Here is a 20181-nt window from a genome sequence, read left to right on the forward strand (position 1 = left end):
TGTTTAATTTTAGGATTAATAAAATTTATTTACTTTTTTTATCCAAGTATAGCATAACAAAAAGATTCAGATAGCTTACCAAAAAAAAAATTCAGATATGTTTATAAAAAAAAAAGATTCAGATAAAAAAAAGATTTTTTTTTAATTTGAAAAAGGACTTATAATAGCGCTTTTTTGGTTACGGGCGCTATTAAAAGTTGCTTGCTTGATGACTATAATAACGCTTTATATGCGAGCGCTATTAAATAACTAACATATAATAGCGTTTTCTACAGAAAGCGCTATAAAACCTTGTTTCCAAATAGGCGGCAGACTACATACGATAGCGGGTTTTGCAAAAAGTGCTATTAAATGTGACATTTTATAGCGCTTCAGAAACGCTATTATAGGCATCGAACTTATAATAGCGGTATCAGTAATAGCGCTTTAAAACGCTATCAAAAGTCAAAATAAATGCTATTAAAGACCCCTTTTTGTAGTAGTGGAACCAGGTACGCTACTTTCACCTTCAAAACAAGAGATTTATTCACCAGAATCTACTCCAACAAGAATAAAATCATTGGTGGATATATATGAAACCTGCAACTTTTTCATGCTTGATTCTAAAAGTTATCAAGTGGCGTCAAAACAACTATGGACAAAAGACAATCAAGAAAAACTTCCAAGACTAAGAAAACCTTTATATGGACTCAAGAAAGCTCATCCAGAATGGTACAATAGAATTGATCACTGTCTCATCAAACGAGGATTCGGAAAGAACAAGTTTTGAGCAACGATGAACTATGGTTAGAGTTACCGAAATATGCATCAAGGAGGAGTGTTAGAATATGATGCACATTTCTAGAATTTACTAGAATTCATTAGTAAGTTGTAGAATAATTAATAGTTATTAAATGATGTTGTAAACTTGTAGAACTTTCTAGATTACTTGAGTAGTTAGTAGAATATGTAAGTACTAGGAAATATCATGAATGATCTAGAATAAATGATCTAGAATATGTCATCCACACCTATAAATATGTAACCATGACTCATTTGTAATGTATCCAAGTGGAGAGCAATTCAATATATTATTGCTCTAAGTGATCATCATTCCTCACACTACTTGCTACTACTATTCAACTATCAACTAAGCATTCTACACTATCTAACTATTTTCTAAACTATCACTACTACCTCAACTACTAACAAGGTTCATTACCCTCTCCAGTTCTGAAACAAAGCACCATCATCTTGAGAGAATAGTAAAATCAGACATCAAACAAATTTAAAAATGACATATACTTGATGTTAACCTTAGAAACATATTGAGGGAAGATGAATCATGATCATAATCGGACCCTCAAAGATTTTTCCTTGTTCCGTCCCTGATTGGAGTGTGTTTAAGGAGTGTGTTAGAGGGTGTGACTATAGCACTTAGTGTTGTGTTGGGGTGTAAGGGGAAATTTTTTTATGCTCGCTACAGTTTGGAAGATATCAATTTATGGTTTAACAACACTGGCCGGTTCAAATTACATTTCCAAATTGCAGATAGCGGAATCAATTTTTTGAACTAAAATTTGGTTTGGAAAATAGAATCCAAACCATTCTCAATGGGCAAAAATTGAATTTTGGGGGGCTGACTACAGTCTAATAAGTGGATCAGTCTGTCGTCGAGTAATAATATTTATAACAAAGATTCGTCTCCACAGGATTCGTGCCAAAGCGATTAGTTTCGTTTATGATTTAGATAGTTTGCATTCATTTTTTAGTTTGAAAAGGTTTTGAGACATAAATCAGATGATAAAAACTAAAAGAAAATCAGATGAGAAATATAGGTTAAGTGCTTTCGAATTCCTCTCTTACTCCTGCTTGGTAACTGACGTTATATTGCTTCTATTCATTTTTGTTTTTGTTTTGAAGAAGCTAAATTAGCTCACCCAAATTGACACAGAGAGAATCGAACCTGAGACTTCCAGGTCTCAAGTCAATGCCACCAGACCAACCCAAGTGGGTTCTTCTATTCATTTTATTATCTGGCGAATTAATTCTAAAGTATGTGCTGTCGCATACCAAAATCACCATATTGCAATTGAGAACGCTGATACTAAACCAATAATAAGAGTGCCATTGTTTGTCACGTATTAGCATTTAACAAGTTCTCAACGTTAAGCTTACCTTGATTGAACAGCTCTAGAACATGCAGAAATTAACAATGTGTTCCATTAATCCTTTGCCCCTAACCTCGGGTACTTGTACTTCCGTTCCCAATGTTGGCTAGCTATATTATCTCTTAGTTTGGGATGAGTAGTGTTGTCACGAGATCACTTAATCCTAGAGGTTTATTCTATAATGTGATCAGTATTAAGAATCAAACATTAAAGCAAAGATAATAATAGATAATAAACCGAATAGTAATTAATATAAACTTTTTCTAACCAAATTACATAGTCTCAAGCATTCATAGAGAAGTTTACCTACTCGACCTAACCTAAAGATATTTAGCGACTCATAGTCATAATTAAAACAAAAGAGTAAAAACCACGCATACAAAGTAACCTCGATTTCTTGAAGAGGAAGTTTTGTCTCCCTATGATGAGGAGAGTCGCATTCCCTCGAGAGCTCCTTAGCCCGCCATGTTGCTCCTCCTTTACTTCTGAATTTCTAAATGAATTTCCTTAATATATAAAGAAAACACATCTGAAACTCTATTTTCAATGCTACAATATAAACTACTTTTAACCAAGACAATAAACTAAACGAGTTAGAATTTCTCCCCTAAGACAAATCTTTTGGGAAACCAACTTCTGAGTGTTTATCACCAATAAAACAATTATAAAATACATTTAAAATTATAAAAAATGTGAATATATCTCAATCGAAGCATTTTCTGTTAGATCTACTTGGTAACCCATGTATAAATTTTATTATTTTTTTGAGAAGTTGTATTGCTTTTTAATTTATTTTTGTTTTGTTTTTAATAATTTACCGTACTTTTTTTTTTTTGAAGCAAGTTTAGACCGTACTTGTACTTACAAGATGATGTATTTATTTGTTCTTGGTCAAGTGATAATGTTTGTTTCTATAATTGTAAGCGCATATCAATTTAATTTAATACTCCGTAATATTTATCATTAAAAGAAAAATAACATTATTAATTTTTTGTCAAAAAAAATCATAGTCGTCCACAAATCCTAACTCAAATGGCAGAAATACTAAAATTGCTAGTGTCGCACCTTAGGACCGGGGTTCGAACCTCAGTCACTCTACTTTGTGTGTGTGAGTTTTCAATGGCTTTGCAATTTTGTCTATCAAACCAAAAAAAAAAATTCATAGTCAACCAAAGTCAAAAAACACAATTTGACTTGTTGAGAATTTACCATATATTAAACCTAAGTCAGACGATGAAAAAAAAAACCTAAGTCAAAATACCTGTATATTGACCAATATTCAATTAAAATAATTAATACCTTTTCTTGGCAAAAACTAAAATAGTTAACTATTTAAAATTAATAATTGAGTGTTTTACTTTTCAATTGATGATAACTATAAAACCAAGTGAGGAAACCAATCAGGGCTCGTTTGGTGCACAGGATAAGAGACAGGATAGGATAACTGTATCATATCCTGCCGCAATCCAGTGTTTGGTGATACAGTAGGATATGATAAGTTAATCCTGAAGCTTATCCTATCTTGTCTCTCTAGTTATAATTCTTATCCTGAATTTGAGTTGGGTTACCAGCAGGATAAGAAGAAAAAAAAAATTACTGATTTATTTTATAAAATATATTTTAAAATACATAAAATAAAATTAATAAAATATAAATAGTAAAATAATTATTTTTTTAAATATATATATGTGATTTTCTCACAGGGGTAATTTTGTAATTTACATATTCTAAAAAGTCAAAATTTTACTAAAATTACAATATTTTAAAGTAAAATGATTATTAAAAAATTGACAAATAGGGATATTAATTTAAATTTTATGAAAAAATTAAATATAATTCTTTTGCAATAGTAGTTTTATTATTTACGTATGTGATATATCATATATTTATTTGGCTTATCTAACATGTATATATTATCGAGTTATTTATTTGATCATGATTCATATAAAATATTAAACTTGATTCTTAAAAAAAAAAAATATTAAACTTGATTATTTTCTCATGATTTTTATTTTAAATTATATAAAGTTATTTGATTACTTATTTATATTTTTTATTTATAAAATTCAAAGTATTACAAAATAATTTTAAAAAAATAACAATTGTTTTACAAGAGTAATTTTGTCAATTAAATATGTTATATATCTTATCATATTATTATGAGCAAGTATGTATTAAAAACAAAATATAATAGTTATCATGTTTGTTATCCTGTGTGCACCAAACATATGATATGATAACTGAGTATAACTGTTATCCTGCTGTTATCCTATCCTATCCTTATCCTGTTTTATATCCTATCCTGTCACTATGCTATACTGCGCACCAAACGGACCCTCAAAGTAAATACTAAGATAGGAGAACTAATAAGAAAAACAAAAAATGGTTCATCACTCTTTCATTTTGCTAGTGTTTCTTCTATGTATTACATCCTCTTATTCAACCAAAATTGTTCAAGTAGATGAGATTTGCCACAAAGTAAAAAATCCTTCATTTTGTTCGAGTCTTCTCAATTCAAAAAAAGGTGCAGACCTTGTTAGTCTTGCACAATATACAATTGGCGTGCTTCGTGTTAATATGATGAACACGGTGAAGCTAATCAACACACTGATCGGACAAAGTGGTAAGGATGTCAAAGCATTAACTCATTACAAAATGTGTTTGAAAGAATTTGTTAATGATGGGGGTGCTCTTTTTGTGCTTGGGAACGTAGAAAGAGTTTTGAATGAAGGAAATTATCATCTTATGAGTGTTGGAGCTAATGATATAATGCAAGACATTAGAAATTGTATTTATGATACTAGTTATCATGATACTTCTTCCCTTCCAAGTTATGGTGAAGTTGCCTTGCAAATTGATCAAATTATTCAAATTATAGCAGGATTATTTACTGCTTAATTAATTAATTAATTGTTGCTTAATTCTTTTTATGTGTAATGTTAAAGTTTGCACAATCAAAATCACTAAGTTTGATCTAGTGGTGAGGGGTTTGAGTAATATACTAGAGATTCTAGGTTCGATTCTCAGCTCTATTGTAAAAAAAATAAAAAATAATTTGCACAATCATGCAATACATTTATTTGAGAATCATTTTTTAGGTTTGTAATAAAAAGTGTGGCATTCACAATTACATTTCAATATTGAGTAAGTTATCTTGCTTTGTTACAATGTATACTACTCATGATAAAATTAAGTAATCAACGGTTTTATTATGTAAGGTTTTTCAATCTTCAAATGCAACAAATGATTTATAAAAAACAAACATCCAATTAGGGGTGGATCTAGAAATATTATTATGATATATAAAAATACTGCATCCGTCTCAAAATATAAGAGAAAAAAACTCAATTTTTTATCTGAAATTATAAGATAAAAAAACAAACATATATCTTTTTCTAGAATTTTTTAATCTTCTCATACAACTTACTTTAAAAAAAATACAATAACATACTTTAAATTTTTATGTTTTGATTTTTTTAATAAATTTGATTTATTTTTTTGCAATATAATTTAAGATGGATGGAGTAATGAGATATGATTGAACTTATGCATATGATTATGGGTAGGGCTGAGTATGAACCCACGATCTGACTCAAAACTGATATAACCGACAACACATTCAAGCGTTCGGCCGGATATGGCCCGTGACAAAGCTCTATACCGATTCACCCAAAGTGGGCTACTCCAGTCCTCACAAACTTTGTGAGAGTTCACTAGTGTTTGGGATAACCTCCTAAATCCGTACAAGCTAGTTTGACCTAGATAGATTACAATGTGATTGAGATACCCTCTCAAATTATGCACGAAAATCCAATCTAACTAGACCAAGTAAACAACCTACAAATCATTCCTTAAGTCCAAAGAAGATTAAAGGTGTTTACAACAAAACCGGGGAAAGGATGAAAATGCTTCTCAACTCTAAACTACAGGTAGATAATTATGTTGGAACAAAGTCTCACTCTATGAATCCTCACACACAGAACTGATAAGGCACAAAAACCAGTAGAACAAAATGAAAATCTATGAACTCAGAAATTGATCAACAATGGAGGAAGGGTTTTGAGAGAGAAAGGAAGAAGATGAATTACACTTTAGGGAAAGTTTGTTCTCTTTATTCACAACACAAAAACTGAAACTTTACAATAGATGCAAGTGCATTATATAGCTATATTACTTGCACCTTAAGTCACACACTTGTAACTTCTAACAAACTCCCTAATTATTAGCTAACAAACTAATAACTACAAACTAACACTCTAACTAACTCTAACTGCTTGAGTTAGTTACACAACACTTAAACAAACACTTAAAACTAACTATATCTTGTAACACAAGTAGATTGCAACATTTGAATTATAAACTAACACACCACCTAATTCAATGTTGCTAATGATTCTAAGCCCATCATGTTTCTTAGCCTCTTGTACACTTCTATTTGCACTGCCTTGGTAAGAATATCAGCAAGCTGCTCTCCACTTCTGCAATGCTTCAAGCATAACTTGCCATTATTGACCTGTTCTCTGAGATAATGAAATCTCATCTCAATATGCTTGCTCTTGCCATGTGCAACAGGATTCTTAGCCAAATTTATTGCTGAGATGTTATCAATATTCATGGTCACTGATCCATGATCTTCACCTGTCATTTCTTCCATTAGATTTACTAGCTAGATGGCTTGGCATGCACACAATGATGCTGCAATGTATTCAGCCTCACAAGATGATAAGGCTACTACTGATTCCTTCTTAGAACACCATGCTATTGGAGCATTATTCAACAAGAATAAGTACCCTGCAGTTGATTTTCTGTCATCTGCATCTCCACACCAGTTTGAATCAGTATAAGCAATCAATTCACATTGCTTTCCTTTGTTTGTATTAGGGAATAGTATTCCATAATCCATTGTACCTCTGATATACCTCAATATTCTCTTTGCAGCAGCTAAGTGTGATAGTTTTGGCTTTTGCATAAATCTGCTAACCACACCAACACTATAAGCCAGGTCAGGCCTTGTATTACACAAATATCTCAAGGATCCAATGAGGCTTCTGTACTTTGTTGGATCTATCTCAGCTTCTTCCACACTCTTTGACAATTGTTGCCTTGGTTCAGATGGAGTAACTGCATGATTGCAGTTTTGCATATCAAATTTCTTTAGAATTTCACTTGCATACCTTCTTTGATGCATCAATAGCCCTTTACTGCACTTGTAAAATTCGATCCCTAGGAAGTATGAAATATGACCAAGATCAGTCATTTCAAACTCCTTCATGAGTTCACACTTGAATTTACTTATCTCACTTTCACTGCTACCAGTTATCAGCAAATCATCTACATATAGGCATAAAATCACTAAGTTATCACTGCTTGATCTTCTAACATACACACCATGTTCTGTAGTGCATTTTATGAATCCTATATCACTTAGATAGCTGTCAATCTTCTTGTTCCAAGCTCTGGGAGCTTGCTTGAGGCCATATAGTGCTTTATGCAGTCTATACACTTTATCTTTCTGACCATCAACTTGGAAACCAACTGGTTGCTTCACATACACTTCTTCATCTAAAGGGCCATTTAAGAAAGCACACTTCACATCCATCTGATATATAGACCAGTTATTGATATTAGCTAATCCAACAACTAGCCTTATTGTTTCAATTCTAGCCACAGGAGCAAAAACTTCTTCAAAATCAATACCTTCCTTTTGAAGAAATCCTTTTGCTACCAATCTTGCCTTGTGTCTGGTTACTTCACCTTGTGAATTCACCTTCACTTTAAACACCCATTTCACATCAATAGCCTTCTTGCCATGTGGTAAACTCACTAGAGACCATGTATCATTGTTTTCTATTGAATCCAGTTCTTCAATCATAGCATTGATCCATTTTGGATCACTCAATGCTTCACTCATACTTACTGGTTCAGTGTCAGCAAGGAATGCATAATGAACTATCCCACCCTCATCATTCACTTGATCATCTGGTGTTGTTTCACAGTCTTGCAGTCTTGCTGGCATATTTCTAGTTCTCTGTGGCCTGTTTGCAGCTGGTTGAACTTGTGCTTCAGTTTCAATTGTTTGATCTTCAAACATGATTCTCACATTATCTTTCTTAGCACTTTGAGTCCAATCCCATTCTTTAATTTCATCAATTATCACATCTCTGCTTACTACAATTTGCTTTGTCACAGGATCAAGCAACTTGTAACCACCTGTTGAATGATAACCAACCAACACCATTTGATTTGACTTGTCATCCAACTTTCTTCTTAACTGGTCTGGCACATGTTTATAGGCAATAGAACCAAACACTTTCAAGTGACTCAAACTTGGTTTAGTGTTTGACCAGCACCCTTCTGGTGTAATTCCTTCTAATTTCTTAGTAGGACATCTGTTCAAAATGTATGTTGCAGTAGACACAGCTTCACCCCACAATTCTTTTGGTAAGTGCTTGCCTTTCAACATACTTCTCACCATATTCATGATTGTTCTATTCTTCCTCTCTGAAACACCATTTTGCTGAGGTGTGTATGGTGGCACCACTTCATGTATAATACCATCTCTTTCACATAATGTATCAAACTCTTTTGACACATATTCACCACCACCATCAGTTCTTAAAACTTTGATCTTGTGACCACTTTGTCTTTCAACCATGGATTTGAACTTGATAAACACACCAAGTACATCACTTTTCTGCTTAATCAAGTAAGTCCACAGTTTTCTACTGAAATCATCTATGAATGTGACAAAGTACCTGTTGCCTCCCATAGATTCAACTTGTATAGGGCCACACACGTCAGAGTACACCACCTCAAGAGTAGCTCTAGTGCTGCTTCCAGCATCTTTACTAAAGCTATTCCTATGCTGCTTGGATTGCACACATTCTTCACACACTTCACTTGGAATTTCAAATTCTGGCAGTCCAGACACTAATTGCTTCTTCTGCAAGTTACACATATCCTTGAAATTCAAGTGACCAAGCCTGTAGTGCCATAACCATTCATCTTTACTAGCTGCAGTAGCCAAACATCTATGCTCCAACACATTGAGTTCAATTTTAAAGGTCCTATTCTGTGACATTGGAGCCTTTAAAATTACTCTACTATTTGAATCAAGCACTTTCATCAGTTTATCTTCTATTATTACTTTGTAATTCTTTTCAATTAGCTGACCAATACTAAGTAGATTACTTTTCATACCAGGGATGTAAAGTACATTAGAGATTAGTGATTGTTTACCATCTTTTCTTTTGATCAACACATCACCAACTCCTTCTGCAGCCAATCCACTGTCATTTGCAAATTTCACTTTACTCTTTATTGATTTGTTGAGGCTCACAAACCAATCCCTTCTACCAGTCATGTGTGAAGAACACCCTGAGTCCAAATACCATTGATCTTTGAACTTGGTTTCTTCAGTAGTTGTCACCATCAACAAGGTATCTCCAATCTCTTCTTGAGCCAATCTTGCATTATCTTCTGACTCTTTCTTTTCACTCCAACACTCATCAGCAAAGTGTCCATATTTTTGACAATTGTAACATTGAATGTTACTCTTATCAAACTTCTTCTTGCCACCTCTACCTCTGTTACTGCTACCACCTCTATAGCCACCATGATTACCTTGTTTATGACTGGAAGAACTAGCTTCTTGCTGGGAATTTCTATTGTTTGAATTGCTATGACCACCTCTCCCTTTATTGTTCCACTTTCCCTTATTTTTCTTTTCTTTGTTAGGTTGAGCTTGTAATGCAACTTCTGCTTTTGTCTTGCCTGCAGCTCTTTCATTCATTCTCTGTTCATGAGATTCCAATTGGCCTTGCAATTCCTCTTTTGACATGCTTGCTAGATCTTTGTTCTGCTCTATTGCAGCCACCAAATAATCAAACTTTGGTGCTAAAGATCTCAGTATCTTTGAGACAACAGACCTAGCAGTAATCACTTCACCACAATTCTTGATTTGATTCACAAGTTTTGTGACTCTTGTGAAGAAATCAGAGATAGTTTCACTATCTTCCATTTGAATTAACTCATATTGTCTTTTGTAAGTTTGAAGTCTAACCTCTTTCACTTTCTCTGCACCACCAAATGATTGAGCAAGAATGTCCCATGCTTCTTTTGAAGATTCACAATCTCCAACCTTCTCAAAATTATCTGCATCTACACACTGATGTATTATGAACAGGGCTTTATAATCTCTCTTTTTTGTTTCTTTATGAGTCTCCTTCTCTTCATCTGTGGCACGAGCTCCAATTGTTGGCATACCCACAGTTACAAGATTCCACATATCTTGAGAGCAGAACACTACCTTCATCTGCTTGCATCAGTTATCATAGTTTTTGCTGGTCAGAATTGGAAGATTCATTGGAAAGTGACCATTTGGATGATTTATCATGGATGCTTTGCTTATCTTGAATACACTAATCTTGAACACACTTCAAGAACCACTGCAAGAATCACTTCTTGATCAGAACCAGAAGCTCTGGATACCATATGTTGGAACAAAGTCTCACTCTATGAATCCTCACACACAGAACTGATAAGGCACAAAAACCAGTAGAACAAAATGAAAATCTATGAACTCAGAAATTGATCAACAATGGAGGAAGGGTTTTGAGAGAGAAAGGAAGAAGATGAATTACACTTTAGGGAAAGTTTGTTCTCTTTATTCACAACACAAAAACTGAAACTTTACAATAGATGCAAGTGCATTATATAGCTATATTACTTGCACCTTAAGTCACACACTTGTAACTTCTAACAAACTCCCTAATTATTAGCTAACAAACTAATAACTACAAACTAACACTCTAACTAACTCTAACTGCTTGAGTTAGTTACACAACACTTAAACAAACACTTAAAACTAACTATATCTTGTAACACAAGTAGATTGCAACATTTGAATTATAAACTAACAAATTATACATTCACTTTTAATGGATAAGTGATGAACCATATAAGTGTGAAGAGATATATGAAGCTTCTTGTATGCAAGAGCAAGGCAATTGCTTCAGTTTCTTTTGTTGTTCAGAATACTTTTGATCTTGGTTGATGAGAACCAATACTTTTCTTTCTTTCAAATCTCTTTGAAATCTCTTACCAAAATAGGAGGCACACCTTCCTATATGTAGGAACATGAAGTGGTTGGATAAATTTGGTGCACAAGGCTTGAAATAACCGCTATTCTTATAAATATGCTTATGATCATGTAAGAAAAGAAGCACAAATGCTTTTAGCCGTCATTATTGTTTTTTAGTTTGTTGAGTATGGTTCATATATGCATCAGGAAGAGGCTGGGGGCGGCAGGGGTATTTACGACATTCTGCTATTATTATATATACCGCTTGTAACACTGAAACCCTAATTTTTTTTTTTTTGATTCTTTCATCTAATAGAAACGAGCTGTAGCGAATTCTGCAGCCGGAGACGTACCTAAGGGGAACTCCGTTATCAAACTTCTTGTGTTCTTATTGTTTGCAATTTCGTTATTATTACCTTCTGTTACTATTTGTGCACAACAATTGGTATCAGTGATGACGCTTAATCCTGCGAAATTCGAAGTGGCAAGGTTCGACGGGACGGGCAATTTCGGATTATGGCAGAGAAGGGTTAAGGATCTGTTGGCGCAACAGAGTCTACAGAAGGCGTTGCGCGAGACGAAGCCGGCAGACATGGACGACACCGACTGGACAGAGATGAAGGAGAAGGCTGCGGGTTTGATACGCTTGTGCGTTTCAGACGAGGTCATGCATCATATCCTTGATCTAACAACTCCGAAGGAAGTTTGGGATAAATTGGAGAGTCAGTACATGGAGAAATCGCTTATGAACAAGTTGTACGCGAAAAAACGGTTGTACAGTCTCAAGATGGAGGAAGGATCAAATTTGCAACAACACGTCAACGTCTTCCAAAACATTCTCACCGATCTGACGAGGCTTGGGGTTCAGATGGACGATGAAGACAAGGCAATCATATTGTTGTGCTCGTTACCAGAGTCATACGACCACTTGGTGACTACCCTTACTTACGGTAAAGAGTCTATTACTCTCGCTTCGATTAGTTCTGCACTGTTGTCTCATAATCAAAGGAGGCATAACACAGAGGGCGGTAGTCATGGCGACGGTTTGTATGTAAAGGGCGGTTCAGATCGTGGACGGAACAAGGGTAACACAGGTCCTGCAAAGAAGAGGAATAAATCTAAGAACAGGAAAACAGCAGAGTGCTACGGTTGCAAACAGATTGGCCATTGGAAGAGGGATTGTCCAAACAGAAAGCAAGGGGCATCAACTTCAGCCAATATAGTTCAAACTGATGACTCTGGCAGTGAGGGAGACTTACTTTGTGTTTCATCTAGCAAGTGCACAGATGCGTGGATTCTTGATTCTGGTTGCTCCTATCATATGACGCCGAATCGGGAGTGGTTCACTACATTCAGGTCAGGCAGTTTTGGTTTTGTTTATTTGGGTGATGATAAAGCTTGTGCTATCACTGGAATAGGGCAGATTAAAATTGCTATGGATGATGGTGGTGTGCGGACACTAAATGATGTTCGATATATTCCAGAATTGAGAAAGAACTTGATCTCCTTAGGTACTCTACAGGCACATGGTTACTCATACAGGTCTGATGGAGATAGGGATATCTTGAAGGTTAGCAAGGGTGCATTGACAGTGATGAGAGCAAAGAGGACTGCAGGTAACATCTACAAGCTGTTGGGGCATACTGTTGTAGGTGATGTTGCGTCGGTTGAGTCTGATAATGATGCAACAAAACTCTGGCATCTGCGTTTGGGCCATCTCAGTGAACGTGGGATGATAGAACTTCATAAGAGGAGTCTGTTGAAGGGTGTTCGTAGCTGCAAAATGGATTTATGCAAATATTGTGTTCTTGGGAAACAGTGTCGTGTTCGGTTCAAACCTGGGAAACACAAAACAGAAGGTATTCTTGATTATGTACATTCTGACGTGTGGGGACCAACTAGAGAAGCATCCATGGGAGGGTCAAGGTACTTTGTCACTTTTACCGATGATTTTTCTCGCAAGCTTTGGGTTTATTTCATGAAGCACAAATCTGAAGTCTTTTCAAAGTTCAAATTGTGGAAGGCAGAGGTAGAGAATCAGACAGGCAGAAAAATCAAGTATCTACGGTCAGATAATGGGACAGAGTACACCGATTCACAGTTTCAGAAATTTTGTGAGCAACATGGTATTCAGAGGCATTTTTCAGTTCGCAAGACACCGCAGCAGAATGGTGTTGCAGAAAGGATGAACAGGTCTTTAACTGAAAGGGCAAGATGTCTACGGTTGAATGCAGGACTCTCAAAAGGTTTCTGGGCAGAGGCAATTAACATGGCGTGCTATCTTATTAACAGGTCACCACGGGCTTCTTTGGAGGGGAAAGTCGCAGAGGAGGTATGGACAGGTAAACCCATTGATCTTAACAATTTAAGGATTTTTGGGTGTCCAGCTTTTGTGCATATATCCAGTGAAGATCGATCCAAACTTGATCCAAAGTCGAAGAAATGTGTCTTCGTCGGTTACTCTAAAGGGGTGAAGGGGTTTAAGTTATGGGATCCGGTTTCAAAGAAGATGGTTCTGAGTCGAGATGTTGTTTTTGATGAGCAATTTATGTTGAAACAACCAGAAGTGACAGAATCAGCAGGAGGAAATCCTAACAAAGAAGCCATTCAGGTAGAAATTGAGCCGACACCAACCAATACCATATCACAGGTACATCAACAACCACCTGAAACTACAACAACTAATAATGACACTGAAGTTTTAGGTGGAGCAACTGAAGATTTAGCTGGAGAAAATGATTATCAGCTTGTCCGCGATAGAGAACGACGCTCCGTTAAGCCACCAGAAAGATATGGGTACGAAGACTTGGCAGCATATGCACTTCTTACTAGTTCTGGAGATCCTTCCACATTTCGAGAGGCTATGGCCAGTCAGGAGAAAGAAAGGTGGATGGGTGCTATGATGGAAGAAATGGAGTCGTTACAGAAAAATCAGACATGGGAGCTTGTTCAGCTTCCTAAGGGCAAGAGGGCTATCGGTTGCAAGTGGGTGTACAAGAGAAAACCAGCAGTAACAGAAAAAGAAGGGGAAAAGTTCAAGGCTCGTCTTGTAGCAAAGGGGTACTCACAGCAGAAAGGGATTGATTATGATGAGATTTTCTCTCCGGTCGTTAGACATACTTCTATCAGGGCAGTGTTAGCCTTGGTAGCCAGCCGAGACATGCATTTAGAACAGATGGATGTGAAGACAGCATTCCTTCATGGTAATCTAGATGAGCAAATTTACATGGAGCAGCCAGAGGGTTTCAGTGACACTGGAAAAGGCCGACTAGTTTGTAAATTGAAGAGGTCTCTATATGGTCTAAAGCAATCTCCCAGGCAGTGGTACAAGCGGTTTGATTCCTACATGCTTCAGATTGGCTACAAGCGGTGTGAGTATGACTGTTGTGTCTATGTCAGGAGCCTTGATGATGGCTCTTTTATTTTTCTGTTACTTTATGTTGATGATATGTTAATTGCTGCTAACCATTTACATGATGTAAATGAACTGAAAATTTTGTTGGGTAAAGAATTTGACATGAAAGACTTAGGTGCTGCTAAGAGGATTCTTGGGATGGAAATTCACAGGGACAAGGGAGCTAGAAAATTGTGGCTCTCTCAGAAAAGCTATGTTGAAAAGGTACTAAACAGGTTTGACATGAGTAATTCGAAAGCTGTGAGCACTCCATTGGCGAATCACTTTAAACTTACATTGGATCAGTGTCCGAAGTCAGATTCAGAAATTGAGTATATGTCAAAGGTTCCTTATGCCAGTGCTGTTGGTTGTTTAATGTATGCTATGGTCTGTACAAGGCCAGATTTGGCACAAGCTGTAAGTCAAGTTTGCAAGTTTATGTCTAAGCCAGGAAAGCATCATTGGGAAGCAGTCAAATGGATTTTCAGGTACTTGAAAGGTACAACAGGTCATGGTATCATGTTTAGCAGTGAAAAGGGTAATCCTTCAGTTGTAGGATATGTTGATTCAGACTACGCCGGTGATATGGATGACAGGAGGTCTACTACAGGTTATGTGTTTACTCTTGCAGGAGGACCTATTTGTTGGAAATCGTCAGTTCAATCTATAGTGGCTATGTCAACAACTGAAGCAGAGTACATGGCAGTAGCTGAAGCTGCCAAAGAGGCCTTATGGCTTACAGGATTAGTGAAGGAATTGGGTGTTGAGCAAGGTGGAGTTCAACTGCATTGTGATAGTCAGAGTGCCATTTACTTGGCCAAGAATCAAGTGTATCATGCCAGAACTAAGCATATTGATGTGAGGTTTCACAAGATCAGAGAGCTACTTACAACTGGACAGATATTACTTGAGAAGGTTCATACTTCAGAGAATGCAGCTGACATGTTGACCAAGCCAGTCACCAGTGACAAGTTCAAGCATTGCTTGGACTTGTTACATGTTTCTCAGTGTTAAGAAGGAAACGACCCCCCCTAGCGCTAAGGATGCGGATGTCATACAGAGGTTCTTCATATGGGTTTGATATTCACCAAGGTGGAGATTGTTGAGTATGGTTCATATATGCATCAGGAAGAGGCTGGGGGCGGCCCGGAGCTGAGCTAGCGGAGCGAAGCGAAGCTCCGGCCGCCCCCTGCCCATATGGGCTTTGACCAGATGTTTTGGGGGGCGCTAGGGGGGTGCGGGGGGCGATAGCCCCCCGCGGTATGGTGCAGGGGTATTTACGACATTCTGCTATTATTATATATACCGCTTGTAACACTGAAACCCTAATTTATTTTTTTTTGATTCTTTCATCTAATAGAAACGAGCTGTAGCGAATTCTGCAGCCGGAGACGTACCTAAGGGGAACTCCGTTATCAAACTTCTTGTGTTCTTATTGTTTGCAATTTCGTTATTATTACCTTCTGTTACTATTTGTGCACAACATAGTTATTCTTCTTGAACAAGCCATGAACTAACAATTACTTGCATGATTATGTTTCTCAAGCCTTTAGTTAAGAAAGAAGGAGGCCTTGATATTGATCAGTGATGTTGATGATGTTTCTCATGTTGATTTTGATGATGCTTATGATCATTTAACAATTGCTTCTCAAGTTGTGTCTGTTAGAAGCATTTTTGTCCTTTCATGGAATCTACTTCTCATGTGGTGTAGACATTTTTTTCTTCCATATATAAGTCTTTCTTATTGAATACTGTGAACCTTCAAATTGATTTGAAAATGTTCTTCTAATTAATCGCTTCTGATCATATGATTTTCAAATCATGGTTGCTTCTTATCATGAAGCATGAATGGTTCTTATGATGAAGCTTGAATGCTTCTCATCTTGTGAAGCAAAAATGTTTTTCTCATATATGAGTGAGACTTTGGATTCTTTTAGAAAATATTCCTATGCTCTATCACACTCAAGGAAACATATTAGATAATAAAACATATCAGAATCATAAAATGATTCTTAGTGATTAAGTTTGTTATCATTAAAACACAAAGGGATTTTTGGAATATTTCCTCAACACTACAACCTAAGGACTTTTACAATCGGAGTTATAGAGATTGTTTTGGTTTTGCATACTTTTGAGACTCCAAAGAGTGGTAAGATTACAATTGAGCGCTGAGTTTTTCTAAACAACTTAGATATTATATTCTATAAGTTTGCAAGAATCTATCTAAGTGTTTATGTTTTACAAATATTCACAAATATATACAGAGAGTTGTAAGTATCTATCTAAAAATGTTTGAGCTTCCTTGAAAGTTATCTCTATAAACATCAGTGATTGTGGGCATGTTTGCTAAGTGCATTTAATGTAGCAGAGACAAAATGCATGGAGCAGGTTAATGATGTTGATGTTCTAGAGCAAGAGGACAAAGGTGTCAGTTGTAGGAGCATGTTCTTCAAAGAAGTACAATACTTGTTATTATCACTTCAGAATCTTAGTGAACCTTGATCTCTTCAGAGTCTCGCTTCATCTTCAGAGATCCTCTTCAGCTTTAAATGGTCTTCAAAAATTAATAAAAACCATACATATTTACTACTTAAGTTTACCACAATTACAACTTAAGTTTATCCACCAAAATGCAATAGCTATTTATAAGAATACTAGGTTACGAGTGTTACCAAAACATTACGTGAATTTTTTCATAATTTTTGACCTGAGATTCTTTCCCCAAACATTGATCATAAGATACACCCTACTGTTATACATTTCATTGAACTTTAACTAAAACTATAAATAATAATTGATTACCTCGCCAAACCATACATGACGAGCAACGTGTTCATGATACCGTGTCAGAAGACTAGTATCAATCGGTCCTCCAGGCCACACCACAGGCTGCGCAACAGGCTGCACCACAGGCTGCACCTCAAGCACAAGCTCCTCCTCATGTGTCTCCTCCGCCTGGCGCCGTAGAAACTCTTCATGTTTGATATCTTCGGAACGCCTAATTCTACCATCGCGTCCTCTGATACGCGCCACTGATAAAAAAAACAACATTCATTAATAAAAAATGCAAAACGGTTTAAAAATTGATGCCGGAACACTTGAGTTTCAGTCTTCCGGTATGCAAATATTAACAAACGCGGAACAATTGACAAATAGAATACTGGAACTCTTTTTTGAAGTGTTTCGGTATGAATATTCATACCGAAACACTTTCATTTAAGTATTCCGGTATGAATATTAATACCGGAACACTTCAAAAAAGAGTTCCCGTATTAATATTCATACCGGAATACTTAAACGAAAGTGTTCCGGTTCGTTATCGGCACTTACTCTCTCGGTTGGCACTTACTCTCTCGATGTCCTCTTTCACAACACCGGAACACTTTTTTGAGAGGTGAGTAGAAAATGATTTTTTTTTTATGGTTTTAGTTTATATACGAGGGCATATTCGTCCATTCAAAAATTTGTGTTAGGGTAGATGGAAGATTGTTGGGGTAGAAAAAAAAAATTCTGGTTTTTTTAGGTGCCAATAAGGCCAACAAAAAAAAAACGAAATTCTTACTTTTGTCTATCACTTCTCTCTTAGTGGACATATAAATCAAGTATCAATTACTCCGTTCAATCATTATTATAAGCAAAAAAATAATATTTTAGGTTCATTGAAATAATAATGTATCTAGTCTATATTATTAACCAGATACATTACTTTTTTAATTAACCTAAAAAATGATTTTTTGTTTATAATAGTGACCGGGGGTATGAATTTTGGTACAATGATATTTGATATATATGGTTGATAATTGATGAGTTGATACAATGATATATAAGTATTAATGGTCAAATTCTCTTTGTGTATGTATCTCACACTCATATCAAGTATCAAATTCTCTTTCAGACCACTTTCGTACTACCTTCTCATCACTACACGTATGAATTTCTTTTCTTCTCGCAAGACTGCAACTCATCAATCATCACTAACTTTCTCTTTTATAACATATTGATGTAAATACAATTATTCGTGATTTTGCATGATTACACGTAGAAATTCACGTAGTAATTGTTTTGTATGATAATTTTGATATTAAATGAAAAGTTTAATGTTTTTTGAGTATGTAACTTTTTTATAATGCAATTATTAGTTTGGGCCCACAGTGTGATTCACATTTAGGCCACTAAAATCTTAGAAACGGCCTGCTCTTCCGTTCCGGTGAATGTGAGGGGGGTTTTGTACATGCAATTACATATAGCTCGACGCTGGATCAAGACCATTGATGAACATGTTAATGCTATCAATAGATGTCGCGCGGAAAACGAAGGAAGAGCCATATTGACGGTAGATACCCATCATTCCGATATCGAACATTACGATACGCCCAAGTTGGTAAATGCACATATTATTTTAAAAACACACCGAACCACAACTATATTTTTAGAAGGATAGGGTTCTGTTACCATGTTTCGTTTATCTTTCTTTCATTTTATTTAATTTTTTTTCTTTTGTAAACAATTAAATAAATAAATTTTGCCTAGTTAAAAACTTAGGGAATTAATATAGAGTAGTGACTGAATAAAATAACAAAACAAAATCAAATAAAAGTAAATAAGAAAATATAAGAATAAAAAGTAAGAAGAGATTCGCGGGCCCAGCTTCTTCTTGCGTATGGTTGTTAAGCAAAAATGAATGATAGTGTCTTTCGTATGTGATTGTCTTTTTTAAAGACCAAAACAAATGATTGTCTTAGTTTTTGGTTAGTTTTTGTAAATCAACTTCTAGAAACACTTTTCAAGAAACAAAACAAAATAAAATCTGTTTGGTAGTCCTATTTTCTAAAATTGTTTTAGAAATGAGAAAATGAAAAAAACTGTTTATAGTAAATCAGTTTTCATGCTATGTTTTAAAAACATTTTGCTACAAACATATTTTGATCGATTCACTGCAAAATTAAATTAGTCATCAACTCTAAAGTCTAGTCAACAGTGACAGATCAGCAAAAATGTATTATTTCAACAACAAAAAAAAGGTCCGGGGACCATTTTTAAAGTAAAATGAAAGTACAGTGGCAAAATAAAATGTTTTTAAAATACAGGGACTAAAACTCAAATGACTCGTAAGTACAGAGACCTTATGCATATTTAACCCTTTCTAAAATTGTTTTAGAAATGAGAAAATGAAAAAAAAACTGTTTATAGTAAATCAGTTTTCATGCTATGTTTTAAAAACATTTTGCTACAAACATATTTTTAAACTAAGTGTAATTGCTAAAAAACAGTTTTTAAAAAGTAAATCAAATAGGCTCTTATTCTCTTTATAAATAAAAAATTAGGAAAATGCTAAAAATTAGGTTTTTCATGAAGATAGTTGCGAAACTCATGCATAGGTGATAAAAATAGAAAATTGTACGTTCAAATCTATACGAATAATATTTCAAATATCTCTCCCGTTAAATATGCTTGGATCTCATCCCAAAAGATAGCTCATAGGGTGAAATTGCCCTCACATATTTATACACTTCACGGAACCTAAGCAATGTGGGACTTCAAACAAACCAACAACA

The 20181-nt window shown here is 35.3% G+C and overlaps 1 protein-coding gene across 1 annotated transcript; it reads left to right on the top strand.

Annotated features, from left to right (window-relative positions):
• The first annotated feature begins 4532 nt into the window (after nt 1-4532).
• On the top strand, nt 4533-5048 carry LOC123885916. Its single transcript, XM_045935254.1, has one exon. It carries the CDS (start codon nt 4533-4535, stop codon nt 5046-5048), a length of 516 nt encoding a protein of 171 aa, XP_045791210.1.
• The last annotated feature ends 15133 nt before the right edge of the window (nt 5049-20181 follow it).

This window comes from Trifolium pratense, linkage group LG5 (genome assembly GCF_020283565.1).
Source record: "Trifolium pratense cultivar HEN17-A07 linkage group LG5, ARS_RC_1.1, whole genome shotgun sequence".
Classification (NCBI taxonomy): Eukaryota; Viridiplantae; Streptophyta; class Magnoliopsida; order Fabales; family Fabaceae; genus Trifolium; species Trifolium pratense.

Bases quoted from the DNA above. Each gene is read 5' to 3' on its own strand.
- LOC123885916 (XM_045935254.1), top strand. From the start codon at position 4,533: ATGGTTCATCACTCTTTCATTTTGCTAGTGTTTCTTCTATGTATTACA.